This window comes from Anguilla rostrata, chromosome 14 (genome assembly GCF_018555375.3).
Source record: "Anguilla rostrata isolate EN2019 chromosome 14, ASM1855537v3, whole genome shotgun sequence".
In the NCBI taxonomy this organism is placed as follows: domain Eukaryota; kingdom Metazoa; phylum Chordata; class Actinopteri; order Anguilliformes; family Anguillidae; genus Anguilla; species Anguilla rostrata.
The window spans coordinates 9015714-9039772 of NC_057946.1; the positions used below are offsets into that span (position 1 = coordinate 9015714).

The window sequence follows — 24059 nt, forward strand, 5'->3', positions numbered from 1 at the left end:
ATACGCATGGCATGCCTATGCGTATTATCTCAATTGTGTTAAAATCGTTAAAATCACTTGAACATATCTGACAAATTATCCTGACTAGAACATTTATGTAATATGAAATCAACACGAATGCAAAACAGCTATGGTAGCGTGGTAGGCTACAAGTACACACCCAGTTTACTAGGTGACCGGAGAAACAACAAAGAAGAGTAGCCTACAAGCAACGCATAACAATCGCTACGCATGAAAAAACAAACGGTAACTTCATAAAACAAATGATATGGTACAGTTTGGGGAAAAGATTGATTAAGATGGTCGCGCAGACTGCAGGTTTGGACACGAATATTTTGAAATCTAGTTATGTTAATCAATTTAACAGTATTTAACGAGATCTAACTAAATGAATCAAAACATAAAACGTTGCACCGTTCTAGACCCAATGCTAGCTAGGCTTGTGTCTAGTTCAAGCAATATTGTAACGTGAAATAGGCAACACGAAAAGGAAAAAGTGGACGTCTCCAAACGAGGTTAAACGGTTAACAAGCCTGCTCCAGTTGCTTATCTGGTCCTCCATAGGCTGCTTCACCTACAGCGTTATTCAGTTTCGAATGTACACCTTCTATCAGAAATCCATCAATATGTTAATAAAGGCCATGGGTGCAGAGTTCTGTCTAAAGGTCTGCTAGGTTCATAGCTCTCCGTTAAATTTTTTATAGACCCATAATAAGAATTCGTATATGACGATTTTTAAGTTGATGCAATTTAATGCCACGTATAGATTTACCTGTTGTACCTCCGAAATTTCCTTCTACAGCCTACGGTGGCCTATTCATGTTGAAATGGTGGACGCAAATTCTTAATATTAACACAGAAGATATTTGACACTGTGGTTTAGAATTGATCTGTAGTCTGACGTTATCTCTATGGGTTTTACAGAGTTTTTAAAGTGATAAAATGTCACAGAGCCGACGTCCACATTCTTCCCAATTAATGAGTGGAATTCTTCAGCCTCAGACAAACTTTAATGTGCCCGTTCCCAAAATTTCCCCTGCAACAGGTTGGTACCAGATTATAAATTTACAAGTTTTGGAATTCTCAAAGTGTAAAATGTATGTAGGGATATTTAGCAATAGGCCTAGACCTACAATTTACTATTCAAATTTGCAGACATGCAGCAATAAGACCTTTTTTTTATTTATTTATTTTGAGCCATTTCTTGTGCAAAGCAATCGTAGTGAAGGTGCAAATGACATGCTTTGATTTTGGTCCCCAGTTTAACATTTACCGTTATTTAAAAAGAACCACTCGAAGTATAGTGAAAACAAAACGATCTGGAACATGTTCTGTGGAATATATCACCACAGATGTGCTACATTTCAGCACAATTATATTGTAGTTCTGTGCCAGAGACATCTGTTAAAATTGCTGTTCAAACCTTTTCTTTTTGGAAGTCAGCACTGCCTTGTGATATGCATACTAAAGACGAGGCGATGATTTGCTTCCTTCAGTTGCATATGCATACTTTCAGTTTTACCAGCACTGCCTTTAAGGTTATTTTTAGAGCTGATTTTCAACCTGCAGCCAGAAGTCCCTACTCTTGGGTGCAAGGGCTTTGGTGAGCAATCACGTGTTGCTATGGTGATTCATTTGGCTTAAAATAAGTAAGCCTGGATTGATTTTTTTAAAGTGATAACTACTGTGCACAAGATAGGATCATTAATGAAGCAAAAGCAGGGGCATAGGCTATGATTGCGAATCCTGTCAGACTATACATCCATTTATGAATTTACTAAGGTATTCGTCATGGCTATCATGACCAACCTCTGGGTCTTTATTCAAAATTCTACTTGAGGTTTTCATGATTAATTTACAACCTTGTAATGGTATTGTCATTTTGTTTACCAAGCAGCATTTTGTCTTTGGTTTACAAACAAGCTTATACCTTCCTATTTACTTGGCTTCTGATCTCATTGGGAATATGTCCAACTCCTTCTATTTCCTCCTTATGGCCAGAAGATGTGATGGCTTTAAAAATGAAAAAGGAAAAACAATTACACTCTAAACATGTAAGTTGACCTCTGAAAGATATGTAAAATAAAATAAAATAAAATAAAAAAATAAAAAAAGGTTTTACCCCAATAGTAGTCATTTGGGTAATCTCTTACTTCTGCCTGAAGATTGAAGCTGGTCAGGGTTCAATAGCATTGTAGGTAAGAGGGAAGGGACTTTTTTTTCATAAGGGAGGTTTTAGATTTGATGGAACTAAGTTGTGATATTGGGTTTGTGGGAAAGGTAATGGCTTGGTCAAAGTTAGAGGACTGGATTATGCTTTATGTCTTTTATCATGAATATCTGAACAAATGTATTCTCTGATAAACAGTTATCCACATCTAGGCTCTAAAGTGCAATCAGACTTTAAATAGTGTGACTTGAAACTACATTAATGGAACAGTAAGGCTAGCAGACCAAAAAAACTTAAAATGCTAAACATAGACGTCTTAAATCTTCTTCTTGTGTAGGCTTCCAGTTTAGAGAACTGTCACATCCTCAGAGAAACACCTCAAGGCCATCTTCTAAACCTGCTCGAAAGTTCAGGGTGAGCCTCAATGCCAAACGTCCTAGGATGTCTTTTGTGGGCAAGAAGGCTCCTTTTGCAGGTAAGAAATGATCTAGATAGTACCACGTTTAGCCTAATCATTTAGCAGAGAACTGCCAATAGGAACAGCTTCCTGAACTTCACATGTCCGAAAAAAAAAATATCTGCACAGGAGATTCCTAAAGGGATAGTCAGAATTCTGTGAGCAATAACTGACTTTGTAATATAATCACACAAAATGCAATGTTTAATTAGGTGATCTCTGGCCTGTTTTATGATATATTGTATGTGGACATGTATATTATGAGCTTCCTGCATAGTTGGAAGCCACGTTTTCTTTCTATTTGCAATATGAACCACTCTTTCTTTCATTGCACGGCAGTCTCTTATTGCTTACGTACAGTATACAGAGAATGTGACAATATGGTCGATTACTCTCACATTCTAAATGTGTTTAAGACTGAGGAGACAGACTGGGATGGTCACATATCAAAGAAAAAACCAACAAGAAATCAACCGTTTGCTTCCTAATGATTTCAGTGATGCTCAGTGATTTCAATGATCGGGCCTGTGAGTCAGTCATCAAGATGTCTTTCCAGCAAATTAGGAATTAATTAATCCATGTATTCCATTATATTTTGACCTGAAGCGCCCCTTTAAAATTTTACCTACAGCAAGAAAGGAATAATAACGTGTCTGTTGTTGTGGCTGTGTTCTAACCAGAACGAACAAAAACTCTAAGTGAGGGAGGACCCCGTGGGAAACCTGGACCAAGGGACTCTTTTCCCAGATACAACTCGTTTAATGACCCACACTTATTGCGTTATTATGCACGGAAGTTTGGGTTTGAATTAAGCCCCCCATCCACCCATTCTGTAAGTATCACATTGTGTAACCGGTGGTAATGAGTGGGCTGACAAACAAAATGATGATTAAATATGATAAAATATCCTTACGCCTAACCATTGCACCTCCAAGAAGTACATTAGTGCATTGGCATACTTTGCTGTTTGTCTCTGTTACAAGACTTGTTTTATTTATTTATTTATTTATCTATTTTTGCATTGAAGGCAAGCCGTGTGAAGCATGTACTTAATAAAAGAAATGGTGGCAACCTGTCAGGAAAAGGGCCAAGAAAGGAGACGAAAGGAATTTACAAAGTTAAAGTGAAGACAGGAGACAAGATAAATGCAGGGACACTTGCCAAGGTGCTGTATGAATACATCATATTGTGCAATGAACTGTATAAATGCTTTATGCTGTTGCACATATGGAGAGATGTAGAGACCCTATGGAGATTTCAACATTAACCTTCTTCTAGGTGTTTTTGATGGTGAACGGATCTAAAGGAAGGATAAACAAACAAAGACTATGTGAGGTCTCAGGGTCGGACCCGTCCACAACTTTCCAGTTCAGCCCTGGATCTTGTCACACTTTTGATGTGGATGGACCAGACATTGGTGATATTAAGAGCATATATCTAGAGGTACCTAGTTATTCATATTTTCACTTCAGTTGCATCAAACATTACGCTGTTTCAATAGCTGATGAATGTTCCTTATTTTTTGGATTAGTTTACAGGCATGGAGTTAAAAAATGTGTTTACCTTTCTTTTTTTCCTACATATATGTCCATTCACTTTTTCAGTTACTGTTAATTCTAAGTTCTACCCTTGATTACATTTTAACAAGAGCTGGCCACAGAATTTCTGTTCAGTTGACCCCAATTTACAATTACTGTAGCTCCTGTTGCAGTTAGCTCCTTAAGCAAAGTGACTGTCACCATTTCAATAATTAATCCAGCAGCGGTGTCAATATCCTGTCATTGTATCCCTGAAGAAAGTCCTGCAGTTTTGTACCATTTTCTTTAATCTAACGTTTTACTGTGTTACTTTTCACTATAACTGCTTGGGGGGAAAAAAGTGCAACCCCACTTTTGTTTGCCAGCTGTGAAGTTGACTACCCTTTCGTTACAGCATGATGGCCTACTGGAGAAACACGCCTGGTTTGTGGAGGAAGTCTCTATTTATAGTGTGACGAAGGAAAAAAGTTGGCAGTTCACGTGTCATAAATGGCTGTCCCTTTTCCATAACGACTGCCAGATTGGGCGTACCTTCTACCCGGCATCCACCACCGACCTCCAGACCCTTTCGGGCACCCATACAAAAAATGCAGGTGAGTCTCCACCTTCTGTCTCCCCCTGTAATAGCTATGCTTTCGGAGTCAGCCATGTTCAAAGTGAATGGTGGACAAGCCTTTTTTGTGCTCTCCACCGCATGCACTATTAATGGAAAACCAAAGTGCTTTCAGCTACGGTACCTAGAAAGCAGTTGTCTTTAATATACAGTTTTTTAAAAATCTTTTTTGTTTAGAATCACGGAAACACAATTGCTTTTAGTTTCTGGTATTGCCATGGATCCTCCTCTTAATCTATATTGTCTTGGCCTTATATCAATGATATTTATATATATATGGTGAAAAACACTCTTTTGTCTGACAGTATTGCACATTTTATTATCTGTGCTTTGTCTACTACACCATCATATGGGTGTCCCATATTCTGTTTGGGGCTGAACTCATTTGGAGTTGACAGAATGTGTCTTGAATGCAAAACTAACATTACATGTATTGCAATACTAAAGATGCAACAATTCAAATCCATGAATGACAATCAAATATAATTTTTTTACCAGTGTGAACTTTACCAAATTCACTATCTTTGATTTCAATACAGTACACGGGAACAATACACACAAAATGCAAATGGTCACATGTTGTTTTTTAACTTCTATTCTTACAGTGATCGTTCTCAGTTTTCACATTTTACATTTGTGTCCAAGTTCCTTTAATACTACTTGATGGTTTCATGCCTTTTTAAACAGGGCCGATTACAATGAAGGGCTGTCTATTGGCCAGGATTAAGTGGTGGAGCAATGGTGCATGGCCTTCGCAGGGTATCTGCCTTTGAGAACCAGTCAGGAAGCCACAGGGCAGGGCATCAGTTGCAGATTAATGTAGATCATATGTAGATAAATCAGTGTGGATAATCTTTAGATAAATCAGTGTGGATCATTTGCAGTTAAATCAATGTATATTACCTGTAGATAACTCAGTTTTACATCATCTATAGATAAATCGGGGTAGATCATCTGTCCGTCAATCTGTGTGGATGATCTGTAGATAAATCAGTGTGGATGATCTGTCCATAAATCAGTGTAGATCATCTGTAGATTATCCATGATTATAAGTATTGATCAGTGAAACTCAACTGTACTGGCGTAAGTCACTAATATGTGGCGGTGGAGACAAATCAAGTCATCCAGTGCTGATACTGGTAAGTGTTCAGGTTTGAACTGTTACTGATTGGTTTGATTTGCCTTTAGCAATGGCTCCACTCAAGCAGTAATCTCACTTGTTTTCCACCGATTTGGAATAGAAAGACATTGTTATTCAGTGAAATATATTTTTTGTGAGCATCCTGATGCCAGCATGTGTGAAAGCAGCCATTTGCTTATAATTGCTGGAAGTTTGACACATTTGACAAGTGTATCTTTGTGATTTCAAGCTCTGAAAGTTTGTGTGAACATTTAGCTTCTGGAATGTATCCAGCGACTTTTTTTTTTTTTTTTTTCTGTGTACTTGTGAACTCGTGAAGATCTAAAATCCCACACACTGATTGCATTGCTTTAGAATTAGAAGAGGGACAAGATATCATCAGATGAAAGCTGTCTTTACATGTTAGACACTTTCATTGTTTTATGACTATGAGACAAGACTGATATCATGTCATACATAAACCAGTCTTTTAATTAAACAACACTAATTGAATTAATGAATTATAGTAACTTTACTGTCAACAGGGTAAATGACAAACCTTTTTAAAATGATTTAATACAGGCACTGTATTCATATTAGTCTAGATGAAGTCACATTTAGTAAGTATTTTTTGTTCCACCTACCAAAGCTGAATCGGGTAACATTGTTCCTGACTCTTTTTACTGCTATTTAGTTCTCTAGTCCTGTTCATTTAAATCTTAGTTAGGTGACACAGTTACCAGGTACAGTGCTGTGAAAAGGTATTGTCCCCCTTCCTGATTTCCTCAGCTCACGGACAGATGAGTGAACATTCTCCTTAAGTTTAACTTTCTGGTACAGCGCAGACTTATGATGGCAGGTCATCCAGGTCCCAAGGCAGCAAAGCATCCTCACACAATCACACTAGCACCACCATGTTTGACTGTTGGTATGATGTTCTTACCATGAAATGCTGTATTTGCTTTACGCCGGACATAATGTGACCTGTACCATCCAAAAATTTCCACTTTTGACTAATCAGGATCGGGGCAACTATTTTCATTGTAGGTCTTTACAGACAATTTCTATGTCCTCTAGGTAAACTACTGGGAAATTGAAACCATTTGCACTCTCCTGTCAGTTTTTTTCTTTTTCAAGTGTCTGCTATCTATCTTCAAAATGCTTTTTCTTTTATTTTAAATTACACTCAGATGATTACTTCAGAATGAGATTTGCTTCATTTGGGAAATTAGCTCTATTAAAAAAAAAAATAATAATAAAAATTGGTAGTAATAGATGGATTTTGTCTCTAATTCTCTTGAAATCTCTCATCAACGATACAATGACCAGTATTACTTCAGGGAGCAGATTTATTTTTACTCTAGTGTGAATAGCCCTCTGTATATGATTTAGTATAGCTTCATTTTCCCAGCAGGTTTGCTATTGAAAAGGGATACCATAGCATATTGCATGTTGAGAAGGAGATACAGTATAAGACACTCAAAGCTTTTGTTTGTATTTTTCAGTTTTTTATAAGATAAAACTGGCAGTATGAAAACTACCTATGTCTGAAGTGAATATGCTTGGATATGCATTAAAATGTATATAGAGGACATATATCTTGGCATAGCCTCCTTAAGACCTGACACATTAGTTTCTGTCCTCTGCATGGGGGCATGCTCTGGTCTTAATATCAAGAACCTTATTCCACTATGCTGAAACCTACACTACCTGGGTCATTCATTACAAATAAACAATATTTGCACTGCAACATGTTTTTTTCATTCAAGATACTTGTATTATCTCAAAACATGTAAACACGTAAGCTTTACTTTGGCTGAGTCTCAAGAGGATTTAAGATTTCTAACTATAACCAGTTCCTTTGGCTGACATAAAACATTAGATCATGGGTTCCATAATTGTGCACTGTGACATGCAGCTTGATTTTTTAAAAACAAAATAGGTATTTTGTACTACATATTACCGTACCAGGCTACTATATTAATGCAGCATCACAAGATTCTCTTTAATAATACAGTTTACTATTAAAGATAATTGATAGTTCTTGCTACCATAAATAATAGGACTTCCGAATCTCTGTAGATGTAGATAATTTTTTGATTTGAGAAGTAGTCTGTGACTTTGCAATGGACTTTTTGTATATTTTATGCTAGGGAAATCACTCTGAAACAGTATTCTGAAATGTAATTGTGGTAAATGTAAAATGTAATTGTGATTTTGATTATTTATGCAAATTTGCAGTTATCTTTAAACTTTGATTTCACCTGTGAAATATGCTACTTATGCTTTTGTGTTTTAATATCCACAGTTACCAGAACATTGTGTTTACTGTACATTAAAAACAGTAAGCGCATATAAGGTAATGTCTGTTATTATGGAAGACCCGACTCTAAAGGTTTGTAAAAGCTTTTCAGAGCTCCAGTAATAAATATAAAATGTACTTATTTTTCTCTCTAAAAGCTCCAGTGTCACCAGTGTTGACTTCATCATGCTCAACATTTATTTGTTGTGGCAGAAAATCTTTGCTTTTGAAACATAATTTGTGGGTAGCTGCCATTAACAAAGGGAGATACCATTGCTTCCCCCATTTCAGGGCACTGAAATACCACGTTAGAGTTCTAGCCCAATCAATGTAAAATGGCCTCCTCATGATTCACAATAGTTTCATTTTTTATTTTAGTTATTTTTATTTTGCATTATCATGACAGATGAGAATATGAGAGTAAAACTGAGACATCCCTTCTACGTAAAGCGATCCTAACACTATGAATAATGAAGGGCTGCACAGCCTGTAAGATAAGTTCGCCCAGCAAGTCTCCTTTTTCACTGGGCTTTCTCTTCTGGTCACATGGCTCATGCAAGTGTAGTAATTTTTCATGAGCTTGCAGTGACTGCTGCAGCCGCAGGTGGAGAGCTTAGGAGACAGTTAGCCCTGGCTATCCCGACTTGCTCTGGTTCACCAGGGCCATACCCAGAGGCCCATGCGCGCCCGTTTACCCACTCTTGGTGCTTGGCAGCCATGGTGTCACAGGTCAAATGAATTGTCTTACACTTAGAAAAACAGGAATTGGTTACGAAACTGAGGCCAAGGAAGTAAATGAATAAAAGATGGCCCAGAAAAAGAAAAAAACAGCGAGAACTGAGGAAACTGAGGAGGCGGATGATGACGTTGAGGAGAAGGTGCTGAAGGAAAAGGGCAAGTCGGCTGCAAACGGAGAAGTCGCTGAGGAGAAGAGGAAGAAGAAGTCCAAAAGCTCAGAGCAGCCAGATACTGAGATCCCGGAATCTGGTGAGAAAAAAAGCAGGAGAAAAAGAGAAACCAACGGAAAAGTAAAAGACAAAAAAAAGAAGGAACAACAAGAAGAACAAGAGGTAGAGGACCAAGGAGAGGACAATGATGTGATTGAACATGCAGCAGAGGACCAAGAAGAACAGAATAACAATGACACCAAAGCCAAGAACAAGAAAAAGAAAGCAGAGAAGCTTCCCGAGGAAGAAGAGGTGACTGGACTTATCAAAGAAGACAAGAAGAAGAAAAAAAAGAAGAAGCCATCAACTAGTGAAGACCAAGGAGAGGACATGGGCTCTAAAGACAAGAAGTCCAAGGATGGCAAGAAGCATAAGAAGAAGCCTGCTGATGAGGAGGAACTTATCCCAGAGGAACAGGAAGAGGAGGATGACTCAAAGAAGAAGAAGAAGGCCAAGAAGTCCAAGAGAGGGTCAGCGGGTAGCGATGAGGACAAGAAGAAGGGCAAAGGCAAGAAGTCCAAATCCAAACAGGTTAACTATGCGGAAATCTATGAGAACGAGCTGTTGAACTACCACACTGATTCTTCAGATGGATATGAGGACGAGTACCACAAGAAAAAAGGTAATGCTATGCCATTATGTTCATGCGTGAGGCCCCCTGGCAGCTGCCGGACGAGCCTGGCCGAGTCTGTATGACTGCATTTGAATAACATCTTAATATGCCCCACATGGATAGCAGACTATAAAGGCATTGGTGGCTACAGGTGATGGGAGCAGTGGTGCAATCCACTAGAAATCTGTGCATCGTGTGTTTCCATTGCCTTGCTTGTCCTCTTTGATGCAAATAATTATTTTCCTTGATTTAAATTGCTAAAAGAATCTATGTCTTGTGGCATTTTATATTGCACTTTCGCAGCACCCTTTGTATATTCAAAGGTGGTGATTATAGCTTTTGTACTGTGTAAATATCTACTTGTTCCTCTTGCTTTTTTAGGAGAGGTGGCATGTAAATGGTGGTGTAATCTTGTGCAGCAGCAGTGAATTTGTCTTGTTTGTAAAGGGATTAAGGGTGGTGCTTTAGAATGTGGTACATGCTGTGAGACTGGCATTATAGTAGGCATTGCTGATAACTTAAATCACTTCAGTTTGATTTTTCGTTATGTTGAGAAATTAAGGAATGAAGCTCCCCACTGAGTTAAATGTTGATAAAAGGCTTTACTGGAACAAGTCTGATTACACTTTGAAGTATGCAAATATAGTAATCCTTTATTTCATGTTTTTGATTATTAGCGAACAAGCCATTCAATATGACAACAGCTAACTCTTGCTCAGGAATAGCTAGCCGATTACATTGATACATGCACTTTGCAATTGAAGCTGTTGTGATATTTATGCTGGGGAAGGCAGATCAAATGAACATGTGTATTTTGATATGAGGGAAACTTTTGTCCTTCATCTCTTCTCCGGCTGTGCTGGTGTACTGTAGCTTTGTGCCCATCTGTGCCCGACTCTCTGAACGTCTGGTTTTATAAACTGAACTTGTGAACTTAGACCACAGGCTGTTTCCTTTCTTCCTCTTGAGATTCTGGCCACTTCTCTTAAGAGGGCAGTTTAGTGTAACTTAATGAACATCCAAGATCATTTTGTTTTCTCCACCTGGAAAACACTGCATTTGGGATGTAGATTCTTGTATGTTGCTTTCTATAGTCAGTAGTCAGTAACCAGTGGTTGGTTTAGTCCTAAAATAAGTCATCTGACTCTTTCCTCTGAACACCTGGTTTTGAGGCTAGTGATTGGCAACTAGGTATGGTGATCGCCATATTATTTACAATCCAATTTTAATGTGAATTTGTACCAAAAAAAGCCACAGAATTATCTCTGCATGTGTTTACATGTTTGCCTTCCTCCCTCTTGCAACCTGGATATTGTAAAATAGTGCTCACACAGTGAGCTTGCATGTCAACTGAAAAAATAAAACATTTAAAGAAGTGTAAGCAACTTCTGCCTGTAAGAAGAAACCTAAGAACCTATTAACTTCTAAACACTCACACACACAAACACACACACACACACACACACACACACACACACACACACACACACATACACACACTCACGCACGCATACACACACAGACACAAACACACACATGCACACATGCATAGAGCTAGAGGTCATGCTTATATAATACAATTGTACTGTATATGCAGCATGCAATTCCTCAGTTCACAGATGTGAAGTACATTAAGCGGAACAAAATATTTTTTGGCCCGCTTTCTGCTCTGAGCTGAAATTCAGCTGTTACATTGACAGAATGTATAGCCTGTGTGTCCTGCTGGTGTGCTCTTGTGAAACTGCTCAGATTGGCCAGCACCCATTTCGTAAATCAGCTGTAATTGCATTACATGAGGCAAAGCTGTTCCTGCTGTCATTAGACTACACGACTGTCCACCACTCTTCTTTCAGACCAGTCTTTTCTGTCAGTTTAGCGACTGTCAGTGACAAATCCTGTCCTCAGACAGAACAGTGATGACAGCTGGCTGGTGGCCACTGTGTGGATTTGTTGCAGATGCGCTGCATTGAGTTCCCTGGCACTGCTCTATGGAATGAAACATAATGCTTCTATTGTTACATGCTGAAAATGACCAAGTATATTTGGATTATTCGAGCCTGCCTTTATTACTTAGGTGTTCTGACAGTGTCAATTCCATTTGTATGAACCACTACTGATTTGTAACTGAACTGTGGATTGAAACAGAATGAATAAAGTTACAGATTATTCATTAGATGTAATTTATGCTACTTCATGCTATGCACAGGTCTCTAAAGTCTTTCTTTGAATACTGTATGCAAATATTGATAATAATTGTTTCAGTTATAAAGCAGCTGTCATAAACGACTGTCATACCATAACAAAGCTATGGTATTACTGAAACGCACGTGTTAGCTATATAATACAAAAACTAAGCCCGTGTCAGCATAATATGAATAGGACAACCATGACTCATATTGCCAAAGCGACACATGCTACACACAGGAACATGGAAACCACATATACAACATGTAAACAAGTATGACCGGCAACACTTATCAGAAGCATATTAAAATAAACATCTCTCTATCTCTCTCTCTCTCCCACAGTGTATGAGGTGGTGACCATCACTGGCGATGTTAGAGGGGCAGGGACAGATGCTAATGTTTTTGTCACTCTGTTTGGAGAATATGGCACCACTCCCAAGGTGCACCTGGCCAGCAAGTGAGTCTAATTATATTTTATCAAAGTACTGCGACTGAATGTAATCATAAGTAATGCATTGAAATGTTGACACACAATTACCGTGTGTCTATATAGCTTAAACTTGCATTAGTCTGGAGAAAAAGACAGAAGCTACCCACCTACAGTGGTAATGGTGTATGAATTATTACATATACTGTAGGTGTACTGTAACTTACTCTGGTAAGCAATTGATTTGCTCTTATTGAAAATTTTTTACTTCAAGAAACATTTTTGACATATAATAAATTTTAAATCCAGTCTAATGAAAGGAAGGTAGACTTCTAAACGAACTGAATTCTAGATTGCTCAACTGGATTGTATTATGTAAAGATATTGAATTAATGGACTTACTGAATTAGTCTATAAACCTTATGACCACATGTGAATGTGTATAATGTATTCTTGCTACATTCTTACTTTCATGTAGGAAACTTGAGAGTACATTGTCTCTGCCAGACTTTATACATGACATTGTCTCTTGTTCACTGTCATTATCAGGAATGTTTATGATAAACCTTTGAATGGATTGTGAATCTTTTCATCCTTTGTTTTGGTATGAGTATTATAAAACCTGCAGATGCTCTGCAGTGATCATATGAATTTTAATTTTGAATAAATATGGACATGTGAAGTGAAATTAAGGTCATAATTATGTTCTTGTAAAATGTAACTTGTGGACTTTGCATTTCTCCCCCAATTCTACAGCACAGAAAAGAGGTATTCTAATATCACTCTGGGGTGGACTGTGGGGGCAGGGAAAGTGGTCAAGGATTACCTCCAGTGTTGAGTTTCTGCAATCATGCGTTATAAGAGTAAATGGCATTCAACAACCTTTTACCATGGTGTGAACAGACTATACTATTCTTATTACAAACATGGCCAAGCATGTGAAAAACTGCCAAAGCCAGTTGGTCCTCCAGTTAAAACATCTAGGCCTATCTTTCTTTGATCTTAGTTATTATCTAAACCATCATTCTGTGGCTAAATTCACAATTACCCAAAAGACAACTTCATACACTGAGTTAGGTTTTGTAGCTAGCGTATTCATTTTCAAATGAAAAAACCTTTTTTAACGTGGCACTTAAATCTTTATGGTTCCAAGTGATTTTATAAATAAAACAAATGTATACATTTTTTCAGTCAGAATACTGCACTGCACAGCAGAAAAGTATTTCAGTAACATGGTAAAAGGACAGAATAGGCATGCACCTATATGCATTAAAAAGATATCATATTTGGGGTAGTATGGAAATGCATTGCGTTGATGGTCTTTTTGCATTCAAGATGGATGAAAAAAGAGCACAATTTTATGCAATTTCCAGACACTTGTGTTTATCTCTTGAGACCTAAATGAAGATGTCATACATGTCATTTCATACTGGTGTTGCGTGTTGCCAACTGCACTGGAAAAACCGATTAAATGACATGTGTAACTCCCCAGCGTACCCAGTATAGTTCAAAATTCATACTAATACATGAAAATTTATCCCTGTTTATTGTATTATTTTCTAAAGGCTTATTTGATAGTATGTATATGTGCTTTACATATAATATATATAAAAATTTATGATATGTTTAAAATGCAATCTGACCCTGTATGTTTGAGTCACAAGCAACAGGCTGCTCTGCAGTTCTAACACATATCCAATAGTTTTATGATAAACAGGATAAAATTTCATGAATTTTCTCAAATGGTACATGATCGATTTCATTTGATTGGTTTTGTTCTGGGGTATGTCAAAATGAAGGCCTTTTGGAAAAGAAGGTGACAAAACTCTTCTTGTTTTGATCTAAATCCCAGAAATGAAATGATTCAGATATACTAATCAGAATGTGGATAGCATTTGCTCTCAATGGAAACTTCTATCTTGAAGAGTTTTGTCTTACTCAGATGAATGTTCAATATATCTGTATAATAGATAGATAACTGTTGACAATTGCATTTGCTGGATGATACAGGTAAGTAGGGGTTCTGTGCTCAGTTTTGTCTGGGTGAACTGGTTGTCTGAATGCAACATTTTGGAACTTAAATGGAATTAGACACATGGTTGTCTAAATTGCATTATTTCCAAAGTTTGCTTGTGGGTTGACTACATGTTTTACATAAACATTTTTTTTCTTCTGCTGTGCCTTTCATATTATTTTTAGGCATATGTTTTGTGCAGTCATTTATAGCTATGGACTTTTTAATTCATGTATATGGCCCTTAATTAGCAAGTGTGCCCTGGCATTGTTAGATGGAATCCAATATCATCCTTAATTGTAAGAGGAGGGACACAGAGAGATATGTCGAATCAGTGACAATGGCAGGCTTGCCTCCCATTGTTGAGTCAGGATATCTAATTCATGGCATGCAGAAGGCTTCCCTGGATGATATGCAGTAATGTAGTTCTCTGCTGCACATGCAGAGCAGAGTTTTCACCATAGAGGTTTCACCACAGAGTCACCAGATGCCTGTGCAGGGGTTTGTGTAGGATTCCATCACACGCTCAGACCCCTGCACTTCCAGGGTTCCTTGCACACGCTGTGTTCCAGCTCAGGAGGAATTTCCTCCATGTTCCCAAGCTTGGTGCTCACACACCTTGTCACTCCTCTGTCTCCTTTGCAGAAGCAGAACGGCGTTCGAGAAAAACAAAACCGACGTGTTCCGAATCAAAACGCACAATGTGGGACCCATTAAAAAGCTGAGGTGCGCCATACAGACATTTCACACCCACCATTAGAGTGGCTGTGCTATACACACAGTGTTCACACCATAGCAGATCATTTCTAGCACTCCTTTCCCATCAAACCAAAAATAACTTTACTTTCACACACAAAATTATTTTGACATTATCACCATCTGTACACAGGGAACTGGCTGTCAGTGCAATGCAGCAGATTCTTTTTTAAGAAGTGCCAGTTTCCTTATATGCATTGTGAAGTAGGAAGTCACTGAGTGCTCAACTCCCCATATCTCTCTGTGTAAGAGGCGAGAGTATCCTACCTGCTTGTTCATAGAAAGCTTTGATTGGAACCAAAATTAAAAAAAAACAGATGCATCGGGAATGGTTTACACCAGTCGTGAAAAATGAAGTTCCCCAAGGCTTTTGTAGTAAAATTACTAATTTATTCATGAATTAGTATCCTATCAAATAAAAGGTTTTAATTTACTATATACACATTTTCCACAAATACCCACAAGGCTGCATGTTATTTCTTGCACCGGTAATGACACTGACAGTGGTGCCTATGTTCCAGGATTGAGCACGACAACACTGGCATGAGCGCCAGCTGGTTCCTGGACCGGGTTGTGGTGACTGACATGAACAGGCCCCACCTCCGCTTCTACTTCCCCTGCAACAACTGGCTGAGCAAAGAGGAGGGTGACGGGCTGTATGTGCGCGACCTCCTGGGGAGCCTCAACCCCATGGATGTCCCCAAATGTAGGCCCCGCCCCTCCCCTCTAAGATCAAAACAGCACATCCTCAGTAGTCTTCCCTACATTCAAAACACAATCTACAGCCCTTATGGAAATGAATGTAACAGTGATCTGCTTTCTGTTTTTGCAAGGATCATGCATCATGCAAGGATCATGCACATGCACATTCAATACATACTGTACAACAAAAGGCGCTGAGAGACACAGTGGAGAGTTACTGTTATTCCAAACCCATGCCTTAAACTGTTCATGAGCAGCAAGAAGGTTTAATTAGCAAGAGTGCTTGTAGGATTATGGTTGGTCCAGGGTCTATAATGTGCATGTGTGTAGAGGCAGGAGTGGCCTGGCTGTGTGTGCTCGTCTGTTTCAGACCTCACAGTGGAGGCGGGGGGCTGCCAAACGTCGGGCTGCCCGATTGCCTCTCGTGGAAGTTGATTTTGAGAAAGGACAGGCAACGCTTGAAATTTTGTCCTGCAGAACTTCAGGAACGCGTACTCTGCCTGCTCGTTTAATTTACTGAATTTTCTCAGTCATTTCTCTCAATTTGCAGTCAACAAGTACTGTGTGAGCGTATTCACTGCTGATGTGAAGGGCAGTGGGACCGACGCAGATGTCTTCCTCAATATCTTTGGGGAGAATGGAGACACAGGTAGGAATCAAAGCAAATATCCATGCAGTAAACAAAGTATTCTGTCCAGATGGAATTCCATAACATATCAAAACATAACATTACATGGCATGGCATAAGGCATTGTGTAATTAACATACTAGGAAAGCATTTCCAGCCCCCAATCTTCATGAAACTTTAATTCTGTTAAATGTGTCAGGTAATGCCAAGGTATTATGTGGTTCCTTATCTAATTTAGTGTTCAAGGCAAACCTTTGCTTAAGAAAAATTAGGATTTTAAAATTTTTATTTCTTATCTATTTTTTCTTATCGTGGATTATTTTACTAATACTGGGAGAATATATATTTCCACTTTGACAAGATAAATAATATCTCATTAAAACATTAAAGTTTGCCATGTTAAGTATTTGAAGTTGTACTCTACCACAAAATATTATCCTGTGTGTCATCTTGTTGCTGTTAGCTTGCAATGAGGTGTGCAGACTTAGCTGCTCTTAATTATGATTCTTGCAGGTGAGAGAAGGCTAGACAATGACAAGGACAACTTTGAGCGGGGCACAGAGGACAAGTTTATCATGGAGGCCCCAAACCTAGGGAGGCTGAGGAAAATAACCATTGGCCACAATAACAAGGGCTCATCTGCGGGGTGGTGCCTGGATAAGGTATCGCTCACCCAATGCTCCATATATACAGCATCAGTCACTTACATTATTATCTGCTATCTGTAATCAGTAAACATACACTCACAAACACAGTGTCACACTTCTCCTTAAATCTTGCTACTGATGAGTGCCCCACTAAAAATCCTTAACCTCTAGTCTGAGCCTATGGTGCAGCAAGAGGAACAGAACCCTCTTACCTGAAGTCTATTATCAAATTTTTTACCATTTTATTGAAACAAAGGCAAGAAATAAGTTCTAAAAGATCGAATTGCGTATTCTGTTTGCCCTGCCTTCCTTTATCACCAGTCTTCAGAATGATCACCTACGGCATGTGTTGTGACGTTAAAGGTGGAGAAAGTGAGATACTCTCAAATTAGCATTGTTAGATCTTGTATCCTGACTGCGAGGGAACATTTTACCAGAATAGGTAGCCCTATTTTAGTGAAAAACGTACCAAACTTGTCTGAAACCCTGAATTACAGCAGCTCACCCCCTATGCAGGTAACTTGTTATTAGAACACCAAAGTTGTGACGAATTATGTGAGCCATTATTAGTAGCTATGCTAGCTCACTCTACAATTGACTTGTCTAGTTAGCCTATGCTATCATATAATTTCTATGCTACTTCAATGACTGTCATAGCTATAGATGAATACCATAATTAGACACTGAAGCAACACGAACAGAGGAAATTGTCCCCAGACATATATTACTGAAAATAAAAGGTTACAGGCTTCAGGCTCTAGTTGTTTGCCTTGCAAAGAGTCCTCCGAATCCTCTGACTCCAATCCATGCACCTCTGGCTCAAGCCTGAATGGTTGTACTACGGAATCAGGATAAGTTATGTTTTCTTCAGTCTCATCAGAGTCAGAGTCATCTGAGTCATTGATACTGTCCTTTGATTCAGAATCAAATATGTAAATGTTGTCTATTTGTGTCACATTTTCAACCTAGAGGTATAATAGCAGAGCTGTTTGTGTACCACCTGTGATGTCACGCACCAAAGTAGTAATTTCCCAGCGTGACTTTGGGTGTGTCCATCAGCAGTGATCAGTTTGCCAAATATACTAACAATAATTTCCTCCGAAGGACAGGAAGCCCAGGGTGTATTCCTGCCTCTCACCTAATGCATGCTGGGATAGGCTTCAGCACCCCCCGCACCCCTGAGCAGGGATAAGCGAGATACATAATGGATGGATGGATGGATAACATCAATTTCTGCTTAATTTAATGAAGAACCTCTAGAAAATAAATTGGTCTAATATCTTTGGGGGACGTCATTGTGTGGTGCTTACCCTTTGAAGGTCCAGGAAACTCGATTCAAATTTACGTTATATTCCCCAGAAGTGACCATTGATTGTCTTCATAAAATTTCTTTCAACCCAATTATAATCATTAAATTATAATAAGCACTACTTGATTATTGTGACCTGTTCAGCAGAAAAGGGCAGGGTGGATGTGTATCCTCCACTCATTAATATTCATATCCATAAGACACCTCATGTAAACCATTCCTCGTCGCTAGGTGAGAGGAGTAACATTATACTACCTGACAACACAAAAGAAAGCAACATAAGCTAGACGTTATCATCGTATAGTTAAACATGCAGATCACCCAATGTGTAATAATGCTGTAACACTGAGTTACTGTACACTAAAATTAGACTTGACAGCAGTCTCAAACTTTGGCCATTAAACCAAATAAATAATAAAGAAATTCTTGAATTCCACATATCTTGAAAGCTTGAAAGCCCTTTAATCATCTCTAGCTAAAGGTAGGCCTACTTACTGATCCATCACACATCTGCTTTGCAAGCACCAGGAGTGCCACTAGTAGTGACAGTTGGGAGGGAGGGAGGGGAGGCACTGCACCATGTACCGGCGCTAGCTTTTTAGCGAAGCCACATTGTTTTTGTAGATAGCTGGCGAAATCCTCCTCGCTAAAATTGGCACTGCAAATATTAACTGCTGGAGTATTTACAGTATTGCAGTGCCCGTGGGACTCCGGCAATGAAATACATTTCTTGTGGGTCTAGTGGAAAAAAAAATAATTTCTGTAATATCTGGTATTTTATCTTTAATTTATCACCTGGCCCCTATAAGCTAGAATTGTAAAACTGCCATTTTTCTTGTAAGTTATGATATTGTAATTCCTAGCTAGAAATGCCAGTGAATGGCTACCCATAGCTAGAGTTGTAAACCCTGGAGAAACTGTACGATACTGTGATTTATTTATGAAAGTCCACACATACTGTAATTTCAATTAATTGATTGCGTGTTGTATTTGTGATTGAAGTGCTTGAAAAACCATGGCAACAGCTGTTAGTTTGGCGGTATTTAATCACAGTCTGCACATTGAGACCTGGCTCTGCTGCTGCTGACGTGAGATGGGGAAAGGGGAGGGCTCCATTAACTGCACTTTTCCCATAACCACTTCCCTCATCCATTAGATTGCCCTCAGACGCACTCACGTGCACAAAAACGTCAACATGCACGCACACACACACGTATATAAAGTGCATTACCACATCAGTTCAGTTACAGTTATTAAGTTATCAGTTAAGCTAAGCCTTACCCACCCAACACCCAGGGCCCTCCGTGACATTGACATCTCCCAGCACAGTTCAACTGCAGCTCACTGCACAGGTGATGTACAGCATAATGGAAAATGCGCGTAATAAGCAATTGAAATGGAGGCTTCTTCCTCATTTGTGACCCTTGGCTTCCCCAGGTGGTGGTTGATGACATGGGAAACAAGGAGGTGTATGAGTTCCCGGTTAACCGCTGGTTCGCCATGGATGAGGACGACGGGAAGATCCAAAGGGATGTGCTAGTAGGGGGTAGTCAGCCCACAGGTGAGAGCTGGAGACACACTGCTCTTACACACTGAAACCCACTCTGGGAAATGATGGCTGCAATACAAACGCCATTGGTTTGGTTATTATTAAGCATTTTGTTTAGTAAAAACTACAACATTCAAGTGTGTTTAACTTAAAATAATTTACAATGATCATTTTTAAATATTATATGAAATTCTTATTCTGAAATAATATGGATTCAAATGTAAATTGACACCATGTGAAGCTATGTTTGGCAGCCTAAAGCCTTCCCAGATGCCAGGCTCAGACTGCAACGCTGCCAAACTTAATCGTCTTTGTTGTGGCCTCATAATTTATGCCTTGATTTACAAAAATAACTATTGGCTGCAATGGTATTATATTAGTCGTGCAGTGAGACAGTAGTGTAGTATAATAGGGCTTGAGACTTTGCAGTCGTAGGTTGAACCCTTGTATGATGTTGTACCCTTGAGCGAGCTATTTAACTTGAATTGCTTCAGTGAATATTCAGCCGTATAAATGGATAGTAAAATGAATTTGCTCAGGAGAAAAGCGCCTGCTTAAATGGCTCAAATGTAAATGTAATGTAAACGTGAGGTTTCGGTAAAGCCCATCCTTCGTTTGAGCCGTGCCCTTGCTGCCTTTGGCCAGTCCCATTTAGGTTTCCCACTCCTAATCAGAGCTCCCACTGCACGGGCTGAATCTGACGGTGCGCCGTGTCACCCGATCCCCCCCAGGCATTGTGTACAATATCCAGGTGATGACAGGGGACGTCAGGGGCGCTGGCACCAACTCCAAGATCCACATCATCATGCACGGCACCAAGGGGCTGAAGAACAGCGGGAAGGTGTTCCTGGAGGGGGGCCAGTTCGAGCGGGGGCTCATCGACATCTTCAACGTGGAGATCGCCGCCCTGATCAGCCCCCTCAGCCGCGTCACCATCGGCCACGACAACTGCGGAGTGAGCGCCGGCTGGTACTGCGAGAAGGTGCGCCGCCGTCCTCTCTCTCTTCTCTCTCTCTCTCCCCTCCTCCACAGTCTGTCTCTTTCTCATTGTGACTCTTACCCCAGCCGTTCTCAGGCTGCCCTCTTAATGAGCGAACTGATTTGCTCTAGCCTGTACTGTATATGTTACAGTAAAAGAACATCTAAAGCACATTGATTGGTAAAGCACATATAAATAAAGTTGTGCTTTGATGTATATATGAGATATTCTTGACAAGAGCATCAAATTAAGCAGAGGTGATAAAATAATAAATAATACAATGTGTGCACTGCCATATAGCACAGCAAAACATGCATTTGAAGGACATATCAACACACGTGAGTGATTATGAATGTGGATTTCTCAGTCTGTTTAGGGGTCTGATAAAGGCATTGCTTGACCGGCATAATTTCGTCTTACTGTGTTTCAGGTGATAGTGTACTGCCCCTTCACGGGCATAGAGCAGACGTTCCCCTGCGGGAAGTGGCTGGACGAGGACGAAGGGGACGGACTGATTGAGAGGGAGCTGTACGAGATGGTCTCGCTCAGGCAGAAGAAGCAGAAGAGTAGGCGCCCCTTCCGCTCTTTCTGCCACTTCCCATTCTGTTGTTTCTGCTGGTTACATTTTGCTTCGGTTTGAAGAGCAGAAACAATGATTACAAAACTGCAAAGTTGTCCCTTTCAGTAATAGGCAGACCTGTTTAGAAATGGAACTGAGGTTCATCCCAGGTAAAGGTATTTTTGTTCTGCAGCAAACTAGAGCCAAGAGCCGGGTATCATCATTACACAGATGATGGACTCTTAATAACTAACAATCATGATCAAAAATAATAACAAACAACATCCATCAATTGTAAACTGGGATGGCTGACAGTCTCCTTCTGTGCATGATCTACATAATTTTATGTATTGCATTATGTCTGCAAATTGCTTTCTTGGTTCAAAGCCAATTGAATAATTAGACAGGGGCTAAATAATTTCCCAGTCAGACATCATCAGGTTTGTCGTTGTACTTTTGGATTGAATTCACTGATAGGCTGTTACCTGCAGTCTGGTGTATGACTGATCTGGGCAGCTTCAGAGGGATGCTTTGCAGTGCACCAGCCTGAGAGGAGTCAGCTGTGGGATTTGATTTACAGTTTTTGAGAGTTAAAAGTCCATGTCTGATCTGAGCAAATCCTGTTGATATAATATTTAGCCAACTCTCTGCTCAGTACTGTCCCTGACAAGCGTAGGAATGGTACAAATTTAAATAATAATAATAATAATAATAATGATAATAATAATAAATACAGCTAGAAATGGCAGAAGTGATTTTGTGTATTTTCTGACTGATATTCACACGAGGAGGTTCCATTCTGTGTTCCTGTCTTCCTCCCCAGAACATCCTTGGTCTTTGTGGATCTGGACTTCTGATGTGAAGGGGGCTGGAACCGACGCTCAGGTCTTCCTGCAGATTTATGGGGACAAGGGCAAGTCTGATGAGATGAGGCTGGAAAACAACTCAGACAGCTTTGAACAGGGTCAGCTAGATAAGTTCATGGTGAGTCTGACTGTCTGGAGGGCGTACCAGTGATCTTGTTTGTTACATATGTATATTTGGACTGAAGACAAATGTGCCCTTGTGAGTTGTCATAAGGGTGGATTGCATTTGCTTGTTTGTTATGGATGCCCACAGATTGAGATGCCTGATCTGGGGAAGATAATGAAGCTCCGTGTTTGGCATGAAAAGAGGCACCCATTCGCTGGCTGGCATTTAGACAGGGTGAGAGAAGAGAGAATTGTTAAATCCGTCTCGACTGTAACCACGGCTAAAAACACTCAATAAGATAAAAGCAGTTAATGCAATAACTTTGCCCTCTTTAATGTAATAACTGATGGTTAATGTAATATCTGCCAAAATCTTGAATGGTTAACGTAATAGCTTTTGCCAGTTAATGTAATTACTTATTACATTAACCAGTGGTTATTAAATTAACCAGGAAGCATTTTAGAGTGCTGAATTCTGAATACTGTTAAGTATTCTCTTCAAATCTAAATACCATATCTGTGTAGCAACGCTATTGCATGTTTTATTTAAAAATACCGTTCATATAATAGTGTTAAGAGAGTCACTTCTTTGCAAGACTTTTATACCAATTTTTTATGTAGCATGAAATTAATCAATAAAAATAAATAAAATAAAACAAAAAAATGTAAATAAGAGTAAATAATGAGAAATCCCCTTTTTCATAAAGGTCTCAATAATGAAGACACTGACGAAGGAGAAGTACTCATTCAGCTGTGGGCGCTGGTTGGATATTAACGAAGATGACAACGAGATTGTTAGAGAGCTTCCCGCTACAGGAGATCTTATTCCCGAACCCCTGCCATGTAAGTCAGCGAGACCTGTGTGTTCCCTAATGCAGTGGCCTATCATAGTTGATAGGTGTGTGGTTGCAGATTGTTGTGGAAAAAGAGATAAATCATTTATAGGATGGAAGTTCAGCTGTTATGTGACGGTTGGAAATCAAGCAGACATGGACATGGACAGGTGAACCAACATCCTCCTTTTAAAATGGGAGATCCATACCAATTTAGGGTTTGAAGTTTTACACTAACAGAAATAGACAGAACTGTCATGCAAATTGGCAAACTGGAATAATGACACCATAGTAATCTAATTACAGATGTCTTCGTTGTCCACAAAGTCCTCTTTTGCATAGTGTATGTGTGAATCGGATCTGTTCGTGTGCAGATTCCTAATTATGTCTTTACGGGAGTCTGTGATGTGTGTGATGAATACTTCATGTCTGGTTCCCCAGTGATAAAGTACCGCATCACCATATGCACGGGGAACGTCAGTGGCAGTGGGACAGATGCCAGCGTCTTCCTCTGTCTGATCGGAGACCTGGGGGACACCGGGGAGCGCCTCATGTTCACCAGCAAGAACAATGTCAACAAGTTTGAGAAGGGGAACGTGAGTATGGACCCAGTCTAAGCCCACAGGGCGTGTCCTTCCCCTACCTCATTATGTATCTCAGCTTTCTTTAATTTAGTTTCTGTGTTACGTTTTAAAGTGTATACAGATTGACCCAAAGTAATGGGACACAGCCTTGTACA

At 39.4% G+C, this 24059-nt stretch overlaps 1 protein-coding gene across 1 annotated transcript in view; it reads left to right on the forward strand.

The window, feature by feature from the left end:
- The first annotated feature begins 185 nt into the window (after positions 1–185).
- The window catches only part of LOC135239639 (lipoxygenase homology domain-containing protein 1-like), a 55883-nt gene continuing 32009 nt past the window's right edge, over positions 186–24059 (forward strand). The window contains exons 1-18 of the mRNA XM_064308456.1: positions 186–246; positions 2508–2645; positions 3308–3459; positions 3655–3792; positions 3906–4070; positions 4560–4758; positions 12289–12403; positions 15033–15113; positions 15665–15849; positions 16396–16494; positions 16987–17135; positions 19867–19990; positions 20710–20960; positions 21388–21523; positions 22340–22500; positions 22636–22722; positions 23195–23330; positions 23762–23916. Of these exons, the coding sequence (XP_064164526.1) occupies positions 2612–2645; positions 3308–3459; positions 3655–3792; positions 3906–4070; positions 4560–4758; positions 12289–12403; positions 15033–15113; positions 15665–15849; positions 16396–16494; positions 16987–17135; positions 19867–19990; positions 20710–20960; positions 21388–21523; positions 22340–22500; positions 22636–22722; positions 23195–23330; positions 23762–23916 (2367 nt within the window). The 5' untranslated portion in view covers positions 186–246; positions 2508–2611. The remainder of the gene's footprint in view (positions 247–2507; positions 2646–3307; positions 3460–3654; positions 3793–3905; positions 4071–4559; positions 4759–12288; positions 12404–15032; positions 15114–15664; positions 15850–16395; positions 16495–16986; positions 17136–19866; positions 19991–20709; positions 20961–21387; positions 21524–22339; positions 22501–22635; positions 22723–23194; positions 23331–23761; positions 23917–24059) is intronic.